The 14,335-nt window shown below is 46.7% G+C and overlaps 1 protein-coding gene across 2 annotated transcripts; it reads right to left on the bottom strand.

Annotated features, from left to right (window-relative positions):
* Positions 1 to 6,249: 6,249 nt before the first annotated feature.
* LOC122680446 (14-3-3 protein beta/alpha-like) lies at positions 6,250 to 11,273 on the bottom strand. 2 transcript variants are annotated; one of them, XM_043881805.1, is made up of 2 exons: positions 10,369 to 11,273; positions 6,250 to 8,469 (listed from the first exon to the last, which is right to left on the bottom strand). In XM_043881805.1, the coding sequence occupies exons 1-2, from the start codon at positions 10,781 to 10,783 to the stop codon at positions 8,144 to 8,146; spliced, it is 741 nt and encodes a 246-aa protein (XP_043737740.1). In that variant the 5' UTR covers positions 10,784 to 11,273; the 3' UTR covers positions 6,250 to 8,143. The 2 variants fall into 2 exon arrangements, with proteins under 2 accessions (XP_043737740.1, XP_043737741.1); XM_043881806.1 differs by lacking the exon at positions 10,369 to 11,273 and adding an exon at positions 9,819 to 10,314 and having other exon boundaries at positions 6,250 to 8,470.
* Positions 11,274 to 14,335: the final 3,062 nt, after the last annotated feature.

The following is a 14,335-nucleotide window of genomic DNA, read 5'->3' as shown; positions in this document are numbered from 1 at the left end:
TTAACTTATAATAAACCTAGGCACTATGAAAAGTTTATGCTTAATGTTAATGACTCTTAGACATGTCTATATTAGAGTAGTGAAAAAAATAAAATACTAGATATTTAATATTGACTAGTTCCCAATTCATATGAATGCAAAATTCATTTAGGTCAATTTTTTTCTTGTATTTAGAGCTATTTGACTTGTGAGGGCTTCCTTTTCTTTAGATTATTTAAATAAGAACTCACTCACAGCTTCAGCAATATTATCAAAAAACAGAAGACTCACACTGAGACATACAGAAATCCACACAGAGATCTTCTAGTTTTCCGCCTAAGATTGAAAATATCTCTTTGACTTCCCTTTATTTGGGGAGGAGGGGGGTGTTGAAGTTCTCATTTGCCCAAGGCTGAGGTCTCAGGCAAAGTGGGCATTGTTTTCTAAGAAAATGGTTAACTTCAAGCTTTGCCCTAGGCAGGCCTTTTTTACAAGCTATGTTTTTAATTGCATATGCAAAAGAACCAGCTTTACAGTTTCCAAGATAATTTTTTTTTTATTTTAACCAGTTTTCTCTGGTTCTATAGAACATCATGGCCATCCTAGGTCAGGTCATCTTTCCTTTCTGTAGTCATAGTTTTATCCCTGAATTATAGACAGATCAGCTGACAAGTTTTCCGTAGTTGAACTTGCGGAAGGATCATTAATGTGGTCGGTTCTGAGAGCGGAGGGTGGTCTCTCCTCGCCCTGCTTGGCTCCTGAGCCTCTCCTCCACCCCAGAGGTGCCGGATGGGAAGGTAAGGGAGGGGAAGACGTCTGGAAGGCGCCGCGCGCCGGGCGGGCAGTCGGGTCCGGTGGCATTTCCGGTGGTAGGGGAAGAGGGGCCGCGGGAGAAGGTGGGGGGCGGCGTGCAGAGTGCGGGTCTGGTGGGAAAGACGGCTCTCCTCCGCCTTCCCGCCCGCCCCTCCATCCTCGGCCGGGCGCCCCGCCACCCTTGACCCGCGCCCGGTGGCGGCGTCTCCAGTGTCCCTCTTCCGCCCGACCTCCCCGCCAAGTTCCCTCGAGGTTGGGTCCGAGGGTTGGGGTGGGGTGGGGTGGGGTGGGGGTGGTGGTGGGAGGTGCTCAGCGCGCCCCCACCCCACCGCGGGCGCCTTGCCCGCGGCGCCGGCCATGGCTGCCTTCCCCCCAGCCGCAGACCGCACGGCGCGGATCCTCCGGTTGCGTCTTGCGGGCTGTGCGGCGTGACGGCTGGCGGCTCCCCGTCGCTGGGCCGCTTGCCTGCCCGACGCGTCCCGCCGCTGGCCCTGGACCTGTTTGCCTCAGCCGGTCGTCGTCCGCTGCTCTGGGCCTGCCGCGCGGTCGCCAGACGCCTCCTCACGCCCTCCGAGCCTCCGGGCTTGCTCCCGGCCACCCCTCCCCACGCCTCACGCGGCTGTCTTGTCTCTCGCCCTCTCACCTCTGTCGTGTCCCTGCCCGCTTGGCGCCACGCTTCCCGTCCTCTCTGCCCTTGGTGGTGGAGGGAGGAGGGTGCCTGGGCCGCGGGCGCGGGTAGGGGGCCCCGGTGGTTGAGGGGAGCGGACGGGGTCCGGGGGGGCGGCCGTACCGGTGTAGGAGGTGGTGGGGGAGGGCTCTGCCCGTTTCGGGGGGATGTGGGGGTGGTCTTTTGGCGTCGGCGGGGACCTCCGGGCGGTGGTCGACCGGCGCACTGGGGGCCCCCATGCGTCACGGGCCCGGCAGGGTCGAGGCCCGCGGGCGGGGACGCGGCGGCGGTGGTGGTGGTCGAAATCCGGCCGGTGGCCCGCAGGGCGTGCCTTGCGCCTCGCCCGCCTCCCCCTTTCCAGGTACCTAGCGAGGGGCTTCCCTGGTGGCTCAGATGGGAAAGCGTCTGCCTGCAGTGCGGGAGACCCAGGTTCGCTCCCTGGCTTGGGAAGATCCCCTGGAGTAGGACTTGGCAATCCACTCCAGTATTTTTGCCTGTGAAATGCCATGGACAGAGGAACTTTGTGGGCTACAGTCCATGGGGGTCACAAAGAGTTGGACACGACTGAGCGACTGAGCAGGAGCACAGGATAAAGGTTGTTTTCAATGCTGAATTAGTCCCTCTAGAATGTGTGCTTCCTCGGACTTCGCGGGCAGTTCAGGGGTTAAGACTCCATGCTTCCAATGCAGAGGGCGGGGCGCAGGTTTCGTCCTTGGTTGGGGAGCTAGGATCCAAAAGGTAAAAAAAAAATAAATAAATAAATAAATAAAAGGAAGAATGTGTGCTTCCTAACATGTTTTTGTTAGTCTGCTGGACAAGTGGATGTTTGGGGCAGGTGGTACCTTGCTGAAAGCTGAGTTCTCTTCTGGCAAGGCCATCCAGATACAGATAGAAAATGGTAGAGCCGGTATTTGAACCTAGGAAACTGAATTCCAAAATCTCTTTTCTTAAGAGATTTCGTTGTGGTGTATTGAGGATATTTGTACTTTTTTGTGTTGCTACAAGTGTCACTGAAGTTTGTAACTGGAAATGAGATGCAATCTAGTGGACCACAGTCAGCACAGTACGTGGATGATGCTTAGACCGTTTAGGATAGAGGATGAAAGTCAAATATCTACACGCCCCCTCAGGGAGGAAGACTGCTCAGGTATGGTCATAGTGAGTCACGAGGGCTGTCATGAGCTGGAGAATATATACCTGCTTGTTGATGTGCTCAAGGGATCAACCATGTACAAACATGTCAGGGTTTTTGCCAACAGGCGCCAGAAATCTAGATTTTAATGTGAAGTGTCCACTTTCAAACAACGCCATGATGTTAATGACCTTGCTCTGTCCGTTAATGGTTAAATAGAATTCCAATATAATACAGGCTAGGTATCCCTTCAGGAATGAATCCACCCCCCATCCCCCCACCCCCAACACTCTGAGCTTAAAACAATTAAAGATAACTTTTAGCTCATGCTACTTACTTGGTCAGTGTGGGACAGCAGGGGTCTCTGCCCTTTCCTGTCTCAGAGACCCAGTCTGAGGGAGGCTTTATTTGCACAGACATTTTGCATCATCAGTACAGTGGCCAGGAGGGGAATGTGTGGCTTACACGCTGACCCTTGAAGCGTCAAACAGAAGTGACAGAGACACTTAGATGCATATTTCGCCGGCCAAAGATAGTCAGTGATCACACTTCATTTCCAAGGGAGTGGGGAAGTGCAGTCCTCCATGGGCTGAATACTTATGAATATTCCTAATGGCTACCACAGCTCCATCTACTCTGATTTTTCCAGGCAGAAATGTTGGAAGTTTTTGTAATGTAGAATTCAATTTTCAGAGATCTCTAAGAGAAGTTGACTCAAAAAATGATTTGTTTCTTGAAGGATTCAATTTGACGGATCTGGAAAATTCACACTTTGCTCCATCTGGAGTAAAGACCCTTACTTAAACACTGACGTCTATGAACAGATTAGGAAATCATAGGCTGGATCTATGAGATAATCCTTCGCAGAAGTGACGATTTACATATCAGTGTTTAGTCCCCAAAGCACTGCTCATATAGCTTCACTTTTCATTTATATTATCTCCTATCTTGTGTAACTTGTCTCATCAACTGCACTGCAAAATAGGAATCCCATCTGATTAATGTAGACTCTGTTATGCCTGGCTCCGTAGACATTGGCTATGTGGATGTTAACTAATTGTATTGGTGTTTATCAATTAGTGATTTTTAAATCATCACAGCTAGCAATCTTGACTTCAGGAGAAGTCAGCGAACTTGAAAATACTTCTGGCAATTCTTCAAAAGTTGCTCATCGTTGATTATGATGAGATCTGAGGGCCAATATTCACTAGTCCCTCAATTTCAAGGGCAGTTTAGGCTTATCCCCTACGAATCACAAGGCGATCAGATATTTTCAGATATTATTTTTCTGTGATGTTTTCACATGTTTTGTTTGTTTGTTTGTTTGCTTTGGACTGCAAGATTTGGATGAATTGTAAATTTAAAAATTAAGAAATAAATGTCAGTGCTCAGGAAGCTATTTGATTGCCCAAGATCCTGCAAGGCTCTCAACACCCTTTATTTAAAACAAGCCCATCCTCGTTCCTAAACCCACAGCCTTCCTGGATGACCAGATAAAGAGCGATCGTCATTCTCATGAAATGCCAAGTGCTTGGGGACTTGCACGTATGAGGGCCCAGGAACAGTATTTCTACAGTTTAATGGTGGAATTACTCCCCTTGGAGAAAGTTGCTTGAGCACAAGTTACTCATTGATTGAATCTCAACCACGCAAGTATGGTTCCAGGCTTTGCTGTCAGTTCCTTAGACCAGAAGCCTGCCGTCATTCTTTGCCTCTTGCTCATATTTCCCCTGTCTATAATTAACTACTGAGCTGTGAAGTCATATCCACTAAAATCTTTCTCCGTTGCAGCTCCTTCTCTCCATCCCCACTGCCATCCTTGTTCAGGTCCTGAGATCGTATACCAGGACACCTACAACAGCCTTCTGATTTGCTCCCCACTCGATCTCCTCAAAAACGCCCTCTAACCCAAAGTAGTCTGGCTAAGGCACAAGCCGTAAAGCATCTTTTCGGAGAGGGCAATGCCAACCCACTCCAGTACCCTTGCCTGGAAAATCCCATGGAGAGACTAGCCTGGTAGGTTGCAGTCCATGGGGTCGCTAAGAGTCGGACACGACTGACCAACTTCACTTTCACTTTTCACCTTCCTGCAGTGGAGAAGGAAATGGCAACCCACTCCAGTGTTCTTGCCTGGCGAATCCCAGGGATGGGGGAGCCAGGTGGGCTGCCACCTGTGGGGTCGCACAGAGTCAGACATGACTGAAGTGACTTAGCAGCAGCAGTAGCAAGCATCTTTTAATTTCATGCCTGCAGTCACCATCTGCAGTGATTTCCGAGCCCCCCAAAATAAAGTCTGCCACTGTTTCCACTGCTTGCCCATCTATTTGCCATGAAGTGATGAGGCCAGATACAATGATCTTCGTTTTCTAAATGTTGAGCTTTAAGGTAGCTTTTACACTCTCCGCTTTCCCTCTCGTCAAGAGGCTCTATAGTTCTTCTTCCCTTTCTGCCATAAGGGTGGTGTCATCTGCCTATCTGACGTTATGGATATTTCTCCTGGCAGTTTCGATTCCAGCTTGTGCTTCATCCAGCCCGGCATTTCTCACGATGTACTCTGCATATAAGTTAAATAAGCAAGGTGACAATATGCAGCCTTGACATACTCCTTTTCCTGTTTGGAACCAGTCTGTTGTTCCAGGTCCAGTTCTGTTTCTTCCTGAGCTGCATACAGGTTTCTCAAGAGGCAGGTCAGGTGGGCTGGTATTGCCAGCTCTTTCAGAATTTTCCCCGGTTTATTGTGATACCTGCCGTCAAAGGCTTTGGCACAGTCAATAAAGCAGAAATAGGTGTTTCTCTGGTACTCTCTTGCTTTTTCCTTGATCCAGTGGGTGTTGGCAATTTGATCTCTGGTTCCCCTGCCTTTTCTAAATCCAGCTTGAACATCTGGAAGCTCACAGCACATGTATTGTTGAAGCCTGGCTTGGAGAATTTTGAGCATTACTTTACTAGTGTGTGAGATGAGTGCAACTGTGCAGCAGTTTGAACATTCTTTGTCATTGCCTTTCTTTGGGACTGGAATGAAAACTGACCTAACAACCTAGATGTTTTCAATTGCATATGCTAAAAGAACCAGCTTTGCAGTTTCCAAGGGGGGGGGGGGGAAGAAAAGTTTCATTTTAACCAATTTTCTCTGAAGTCCAAGGACTATCATGGCCATCCTGCATCAAAAAGTCATCTTTCCTTTAGGTAGTCATAGTTTCATGCCTAAATTATAGACCAAACAGTGCTCAAATTGACTCTGATATCAGGGGCAGATCAGCTGATAAAAAAGCTTGGATTGTCCCTCTGGAGGGAAGTGAGACCTTGGTCCCATCAGAAGAATATGAGGGGTTAAGAGAATTTGTAGGAGTGGGGAAAGCTTGCTCCATCCTACATGTACCATAATCGTAAACAATGGTTATTTACTTTACCGAAGTGTAAAAAAAAAAAAAAATTATAAAAACAAAGATAAATCACTGAAAGGTAAAGAAATTGATAATCTGTGATTGAAAGCCGCATTCTAAGAAAAGTGTGTTCTCTTAACCTAGAGAGGAGACTAAATTCCAATCTGGTACCAGCTTACCAGATAACAAACAAACAAAAAAATTGTTTATGGGTAAGCTTAGAAAAGTCTTTTCCGTTTATCTTTTTTTTTTTTTTTTTTTTTGCATCAGCCAACTAACTGATAAAATTTTTATTTCACTTTTAAGTTTTTACACTTTTCCTGATTATTCCGTGTAAGGTGGAAACTAGAACTGTTTAAAAGACATACACAAATCTAGTACATCAATAACCGGGGTTTTTTCTTTTTTGCTATACTATTTTCACAACCACGGGTGTGCTTGCTAGGCAATATAACCATCACAGAAGCAAACGTGAGGCAGAATACTGGTGAGGAAAAACAAAGCAAGAGAGCTACCAGATATACAGACAGGCTCGTTCCACATTCACTACTGCATTTTCAAGCGGCAAGTATTAACTGCACATTTTTGTTCAGCTAGAAAGGAGAGAGGTTTTTTTTTTTTTTTTTTTTTTCCTTTTGGTTTGTTTGAAATCAGTGCATGAATGTTTCTTTTCTTATTTCAGCAGATGGACAAACAGATGGGACACTACGGCTACGTGGAATGTTCGGGGAGGAAGGTGGAGACTGAGACTGGTAGGCCGGGCTATTCCTGACTCTCCCCATCGCTGTGTTCATGCAACTTCCCTGACATTTGTCTGTGAACTTGACGGGATGGGTACCCTTGGGAGAGCTGGTGACAGGTGCTAACAAGCATTATCAGGGTTGGCTGCAATATAAAGAGAAACCATGGGTATTTAAAAATACTTTTTGGAGTCAGATCTTGGTGTGACTGAAGAGCAACCACCGTGCTGAGAACTGGAAGAAGACAGAGCTGAAACGTGGCAAGCTCTTTTCAACTCTCTGAAGCAAGGCTGGCTCACCAAAGTGCTCGCCAACATCCCTCACCCCCCTGTGGGCCCCCTGTCCCTGCCCATCTAGTACTAAATCATGAACAAAAGGCAAAGAGAGAGAATGCACAAAGAAAAAAATGTACGGAAGCAGGACAGAAATTTAGAGAAGACTAAAGTTAACAGTCAAAAAGGACTGTGGGAAAGAATGTTTAGATTTCAAAATTTTAAAGCCCCGAGCTAGGAAGAACCCAAACACTGAGTACTTAACTCCTCAAGTGAAAGACAATCTCTGCAGAACATTATTCTTAAAGGTATTACCCAGGAAACAGATAAGGCCATTCATAAGATACACGGCTTTTTTTTTCCCATCTTGAGCTCATGGTTACAGGGAAAACAGATTCCACTACCTAAGCACAAGCTGCCAATCAGCAAACATGCTGCTATATAGGGGAAGGGGCTGGAGTCACAGGTGGTCTATGAGCACTGGACCTTTGCATGCTGTCATAACCCAGTTATCTGCCGCCAGGAATGTTCATTTCTGGCTTCGAGTTTCCATGGAGGAAGACACTGTGGCCATCTGTGGTCACGAACTTTTCAGTGGCAACAAGCCCCAACATACCAAGTGTCTAAAAGCCCTGATCAGAATGGGCAGAATCACTAGAAATTACTGTAAAACTCGAATGCCAAACGAGAGGTGACCCACTCCAAGTCCCAGTGTCACAATAGAATCTATAACTTTCTGTACAACTTTACAATGGAACTGTATTTCAGGGACAACTGTTTTGAATCAAATTTAACTTTCCAAAAAGTTACACATAATTCAGGTCTATTTTTTTTTCTAGCAGTAAGAGTTCTGCTGAATTACAAAACCCCATAATCACAGTGTTCAGTTTTTTTTTTTTTTTTAATGAAACACATAGTAATCCTGTCAATGTTAATCAAAATCAAAACTTCAGAATGCCGTGGCATTTATGTGACCAATCTGAATTTTAGATACAAATACCAGCTGTTCATCCCATGGACCATTTTTGCTAGGCTGAGGCTGTGAAAAATTGAAAGTCGACGTACGTTTCTTTTTTTTTTTTTTTTTTTTATCGCACAAAGGGATATATGTGGAGGGTACAGAGTGACACTGAAGAGATCACGAAGCACGGTAGACATTAGTTCTCTCCCTCCCCAGCATCTCCTTCGTCTCCCTGGTTTTCTGACATCCACAGAGTGAGATTGTCCCTCAGCAGCTGCATGATCAGGGTGCTGTCTTTGTAGGACTCTTCGTTCAGCGTGTCCAACTCAGCAATCGCCTCATCAAACGCTGTTTTTGCCAGGCTGCAAGCCTTTTCAGGAGAGTTTAGAATCTCATAATAAAAGACGGAGAAATTAAGTGCCAGGCCCAGTCGAATGGGGTGTGTAGGCTGCATTTCTTTCTTACTAATTTCAAATGCTTCTTGGTAAGCCTGCTGGGAGTTCGACACAGTGGTTTGTTTATTTTATTTTTTTTTTTGAAAAGTCCATTCATAAAACTTTTATTCCACTTACATGAACTTAATACACGTGTTCTTAACAATTATGCTTGGATTGTTCATGAAAATCTCATAAGACATTAAACAAAGCTAGCCATCATCTCAAGTTATTTCCCTGTTAACTATTTTTTACAGCACATGCATGTTAGGCAAGTATCAAAAAAAAAAAATCACAAAAGCAAAAAAAAAAACTAAAAAAAGTTAAATACATGGGTTTTTGTTTTACTGCTGTGCTTGATATACATGAAGTAATGAATATCAAGCAATTCATTTTTACTGCATCTTTACTTGTACATTTGTTCTTAGGTTGCCTAAAACATTTAAATACAAATAAAATGAGTGTAGCAAAAATAATGAAAGCAAACAGCAGGTAACTTTACAAATAATGGAATGTGAACCGTTTCTGCCCTTATCCAGAGTAAATTGGGTCACAACTAAAGGAACACTTCTGTAGCTGCAGTCAACAGTGTGCACACTGCGTCTGAGTATTCCACAGATAACACATGGTTTAACATGCAATATCCATGGGATATCCATTTCTACTACAGCTTTGTAAGTGCTCCAAACCTAAGAAGTACCCACAACACCACCTGTGACTGGAACCAATTATCCCTTTTATTCCCCACCAGGACATACCAATATGCAGGCAGTTTTCTTTGCTTAGACATGGAAGCAGTTTTAACACTGGCCCTTGTGAAGCCACAATGTACCAAAAGTACTATGCCAAACCTTTATAACTTGTATAAAAATTCCACATCCCCATATTGGCCACCTCAAGATGAAAACAGATAACTCCCTAAATGTTAACTGGCTCTACTCCCCTAATATTAAACATAAAAACCACATGGGAAATATAGAAATTCAAACAGAAGTAACATAAACCTGTCATAAATCATAAACAAAAAACTATTTGTGGGACAGCATGGATGACAAATGGTCTACTGTGTAAATTTTAGAATGAGGCAGACAAAAGTTGGAAGGCCGGTTAATTTTCCCCTCCTTCTCCTGCTTCAGCTTCGTCTCCTTGGGTATCCGATGTCCACAATGTCAAATTATCTCTCAGTAACTGCATTATTAGCGTGCTGTCTTTGTATGACTCTTCACTTAATGTATCAAGTTCAGCAATGGCTTCATCAAATGCTGTCTTTGTAAGAGAGCAGGCTTTCTCAGGGGAGTTCAGAATCTCATAATAGAACACAGAGAAGTTAAGGGCCAGACCCAGTCTGATAGGATGTGTTGGTTGCATTTCCTTTTTGCTGATTTCAAAAGCTTCTTGGTATGCTTGCTGTGACTGATCCACAATCCCTTTCTTGTCATCACCAGCCGCAACCTCAGCCAAGTAGCGGTAGTAGTCTCCTTTCATTTTCAAGTAGAAGACTTTGCTCTCTGCTTGTGAAGCATTGGGGATCAAGAACTTTTCCAAAAGAGACAGTACATCATTGCAGATATCTCTTAGCTCGGTCTCTATTTTCTCTCTGTATTCTCGAGCCATCTGCTGTTTTTTCTCAGCACCTTCCGTCTTTTGCTCAATACTGGAGACGACCTTCCAAGATGACCTACGGGCTCCTACAACATTTTTATAAGCAACTGAGAGAAGATTCCTCTCCTCATTGGATAATTCAGCTCCTTGCTCAGTTACAGACTTCATGCAGGCTGCCATGTCATCATATCGCTCAGCCTGCTCAGCCAGTTTGGCCTTCTGTACCAGCTCGTTTTTATCCATGACTGGATGTTCTGTGTCCGGAGTAGGTGGCGACGGACGGACGGGGATCAGCAGTCTCTGGGCGGCAACAGCGAGGCTGAGACTCTGTCCCTGGATCTCGCAGCTCACAGGCTACAGCCGCTCTGCCCAGTGGTTTGTTTATTGTCTCCAGATGCCACCTCAGAAAGATATCTAAAATAATTGCCTTTCATTTTCAAGTAGAACACCTTACTTTCTGGCTGTGTAGCATTGGGAATAAGGTATTTATCCAACAGCTCCAGCACGTCGTTGCAGATGTCCTGCAGCTCGACCTCGATCTTCTCGCGGTACTCTTTGCCCATCTGCTGCTTCTTCTCGTTCTGCTCAGTTTTCTGTTCGATGCTGGAGATGACACGCCAGGACGAACGGCGGGCACCGACCACATTCTTGTAGGCGACCGACAGCAGGTTTCTCTCCTCGTTGGAAAGCTCATGCCCCTGCTCCGTGACCGCCTTCATGGCCGCAGCCATGTCATTATAGCGCTCGGCCTGCTCGGCGAGCTTGGCTTTCTGTACCAGTTCACTTTTATCCATGGTCATTCCCGTGGGAGGACTGCAGGGAGCAGAGAACCTTGCGAGCGGAGCTCCGGGCGCGGTGACCACGTCCTTCCCAAGCCCACTCCTCCGGCGGCGGCGGCGGCTGCAGAGGCGGCGGCGGCGGCAGCTACCCCGGCTCCGGAATCGGCGGCTGCGGCTTTTCCGTATATCTGGAAGTAGCAGTATTTTTGCAAAGGCATCAGTGTGAAACCACAGAAGGCATGTTGAAAATCTGATTAAATTGAAATTGACAAAGTAAATCTGGTCATTGCTGTGATTTGAAACACTTTAATATGATAACTCAAATTATAACTGACAGCATTTTATCAGAACATATCAGATTTTCATGAATGTCACATAACTTCTAGGATATCTATATTAGTAGCATCAACCATACAATATAACTTGAGAAGATTCAATCACTCCTTCTGAACAACACTTCCCATGTAGTTTAACATGCCAAATGAACTCAGGTTGTTTAATAAATATCTCTCTTTGGGAGGTCTCAGGGGCCCTCTGAAGCATCCCAAAGTTAGCTAGAAGTCAGTTATTTAGGAAGGTTTGTTCATAAATATCAAAAGGGTTCATGACAGTCAGGTAGGCTGTGAAAGAATACTTATCCACTTAGCCAAAGTTAACAAAAGATTTCAAAGGTAAACCTAGGATGGATCATTTAAGAGGTAAAGAAACTTAAAATCCACTAGCAAAGGCAGTTCAACATCTCAAGAAACCTTGTACTAGGCACAAACTCTTTTCTGGGGGTCCACTTTCCATAAAACCTCCTTATCCCATTCTGTACCCATTCCTTTGCTTCCCCCATCCTGAAACTGCCACCTGTAAGTCAGAACTACTTCTTTTTCCTTCATCAAATGCGATTTCATTCCTCGGACCTTCTTTAATTACAAGTCATACATTTTTCCTTAAGCAACCGAGAACTGACTTTTATATTGGCATTTTACAGACTGGTGAACATACGTATCAGTGATACTATCTAAAAAAAAAAAAAGCTTTCTTACACTGCACATCTCAGCATGGCACCAGACACTATTCATGGATAGCCAAAATCTCTTTAGTTTCTGTGTAAGACGAAGGCCCTGTCAAGTGGTGAATGTTTCAGAACCTTAATTTATGAAATGACCTAGCTATTCAATACACTGTCATCACTTAGTTTAGCACAACCATAGACATTCAGGTAGCCAAGATCTGGAGAAACTATTGTAAATTCAGTTCAGTTCAGTTGCGTCTGACTCTTTGCGACCCCATGGACTGCAGGCTGCCAGGCTTCCCTGTCCATCACCAACTCCCGGGGCTTGCTCAACCTCATGTCCATCGAGTCAGCGATGCCATCCAACCATCTTATCCTCTGTTGTCCCCTTCTCCTCTGCCTTCAATCAAGACTACTATAGACAGATATTTTAAAGTATAATTATTTTTAATAGCTTACCTAAAAGCTCATATCGCATTTCCATTTTTTAGGAGTGTTTTTGGTTTGTTTTTAGAGGTAATTTCTTTGTTGACCAGTCTGTGAGAGAGATAACAATATAGCAATATTTAAGTTATAGTAAACCTAGGCACTGTGAAAAGTTTATGCTTAATGTTAATGACTCTTAAACATGTCTATATTAGAGTAGTGAAAAAAATAAAATACTAGATATTTACTATTGACTAGTTCCCAATTCACATGAATCCAAAATTCATTTAGGTCCATTTTTTGCTTGTATTTAGAGCTTTTTTTTTTCTTGTATTTAGAAATATTAGAGTATTTCTTTGCATTTCTTGAGGGCTTCCTTTTCTTTAGATTATTTAAATAGGAACTCACGCACAGCTTCAGCAATATTATCAAAAAACAGAAGACTCACACTGAGACATACAGAAATCCACACAGAGATCTTCTAGTTTTCCGCCTAAGATTGAAAATATCTCTTTGACTCCCCCTTTTTTGGGGGGAGGGGGGTGTTGAAGTTCTCATTTGCCCAAGGCTGAGGTCTCAGGCAAAGTGGGCATTGTTTTCTCAGGAAATGGTTAACTTCAAGCTCTGCCCTAGGCAGGCCTTTGTAACAAGCTCTGTTTTTAATTGATATGCAAAAGAACCAGCTTTACAGTTTCCAAGAAAAAAAGTTTTGTTTTGTTTTGTTTTTTTTTATTTTAACCAGTTTTCTCTGGTTCTATAGAACATCATGGCCATCCTAGGTCAGGTCATCTTTCCTTTCTGTAGTCATAGTTTTATCCCTGAATTATAGACAGATCAGCTGACAAGTTTTCCATAGTTGAACCTGGGGAAGGATCATTAACGTGGCCGGATTGGAAGGTAAGGGAGGGAAAGCCATCTGGGAGGAGGGGCCCCGCGGGAGACTGTGGGGGGGGGGGGCGGCGTGCAGAGTGCGGGTCTGGTGGGAAAGACGGCTCTCCTCCGCCTTCCCGCCCGCCCCTCCATCCTCGGCCAGGCGCCCCCGCCACCCTTGCCCCGCGCCCGGTGGCGGCGTCTCCGGTGTCCCTCTTCTGCCCGACCTCCCAGCCAAGTTCCCTCGAGGTTGGGTCCGAGGGTTGGGGTGGGGTGGGGGGGGTGGGGGGCGTGGGGGGAGGTGCTCAGCGCGCCCCCACCCCACCGCAGGCGCCTTGCCCGCGGCGCCGGCCATGGCTGCCTTACCCTCAGCAGCAGACCGCACAGCGCGGATCCTCCGGTCGCGTCTTGCGGGCTGTGCGGTGTGACGGCTGGCGGCTCCCCGTCGCTGGGCCGCTTGCCTGCCCGACGCGCCCCGCCGCTGGCCCTGGACCTGTTTGCCTCAGCCGGTCGTCGTCCGCTGCTCTGGGTCTGCCGCGCGATCGCCAGACGCCTCCTCACGCCCTCCGAGCCTCCGGGCTTGCTCCCAGCCACCCCTCCCCACGCCTCTGTCTTGTCTCTCGCCCTCTCACCTCTGTCGTGTCCCTGCCCGCTTGGCGCCACGCTTCCCGTCCTCTCTGCCCTTGGTGGTGGAGGGAGGAGGGTGCCTGGGCCGTGGGCGCGGGTAGGGGGCCCCGGTGGTTGAGGGCGGAGGACGGGGTCCGGGGGGGGCGGCCGTACCGGTGTAGGAGGTGGTGGGGGAGGGCTCTGCCCGTTTCGGGGGGATGTGGGGGTGGTCTTTTGGCGTCGGCGGGGACCTCCGGGCGGTGGTCGACCGGCGCACTAGGGGCCCCCATGCGTCAAGGGCCCGGCAGGGTCGAGGCCCCCGGGCGGGGACGCGGCAGTGGTGGTCGAAATCCGGGCAGTGGCCCACAGGGCGTGCCTTGTGCCTCGCCTTCCTCCCCCTTTCCAGGTACCTACTGAGGCGCTTCCCTGGTGGCTCAGATGGGAAAGCATCTGCCTGCAGTGCGGGAGACCCAGGTTTGATCCCTGGCTTGGAAAGATCCCCTGGAGAAGGAAATGGCAACCCACTTCAGTACCCTTGCCTGGAAAATTCCATGGACGAAGGAGCCTGGTAGGCTACAGTTCATGGGTCTCAAAGAGTCGGACACGACTGAGCAACTTCACTTCACAGCTGAGAGAAAGCTTGAGTTGTCTCCTTGGGGTGGATTTGC

This window comes from Cervus elaphus, chromosome 22 (genome assembly GCF_910594005.1).
Source record: "Cervus elaphus chromosome 22, mCerEla1.1, whole genome shotgun sequence".
Classification (NCBI taxonomy): Eukaryota; Metazoa; Chordata; class Mammalia; order Artiodactyla; family Cervidae; genus Cervus; species Cervus elaphus.
The sequence above is the reverse complement of the archived record's forward strand: the minus strand, read 5'-3'. Positions and strand labels throughout refer to the sequence as shown.

Coding starts and splice junctions, on each gene's coding strand:
- LOC122680446 (XM_043881805.1), bottom strand. CDS start 10,783: ATGACCATGGATAAAAGTGAACTGGTACAGAAAGCCAAGCTCGCCGAG. Junction 8,470..10,368: donor TGAGGTGGCATCTGGAGACA/ATAAACAAACCA, acceptor AAAAAAAATAAA/ATAAACAAACCACTGTGTCG.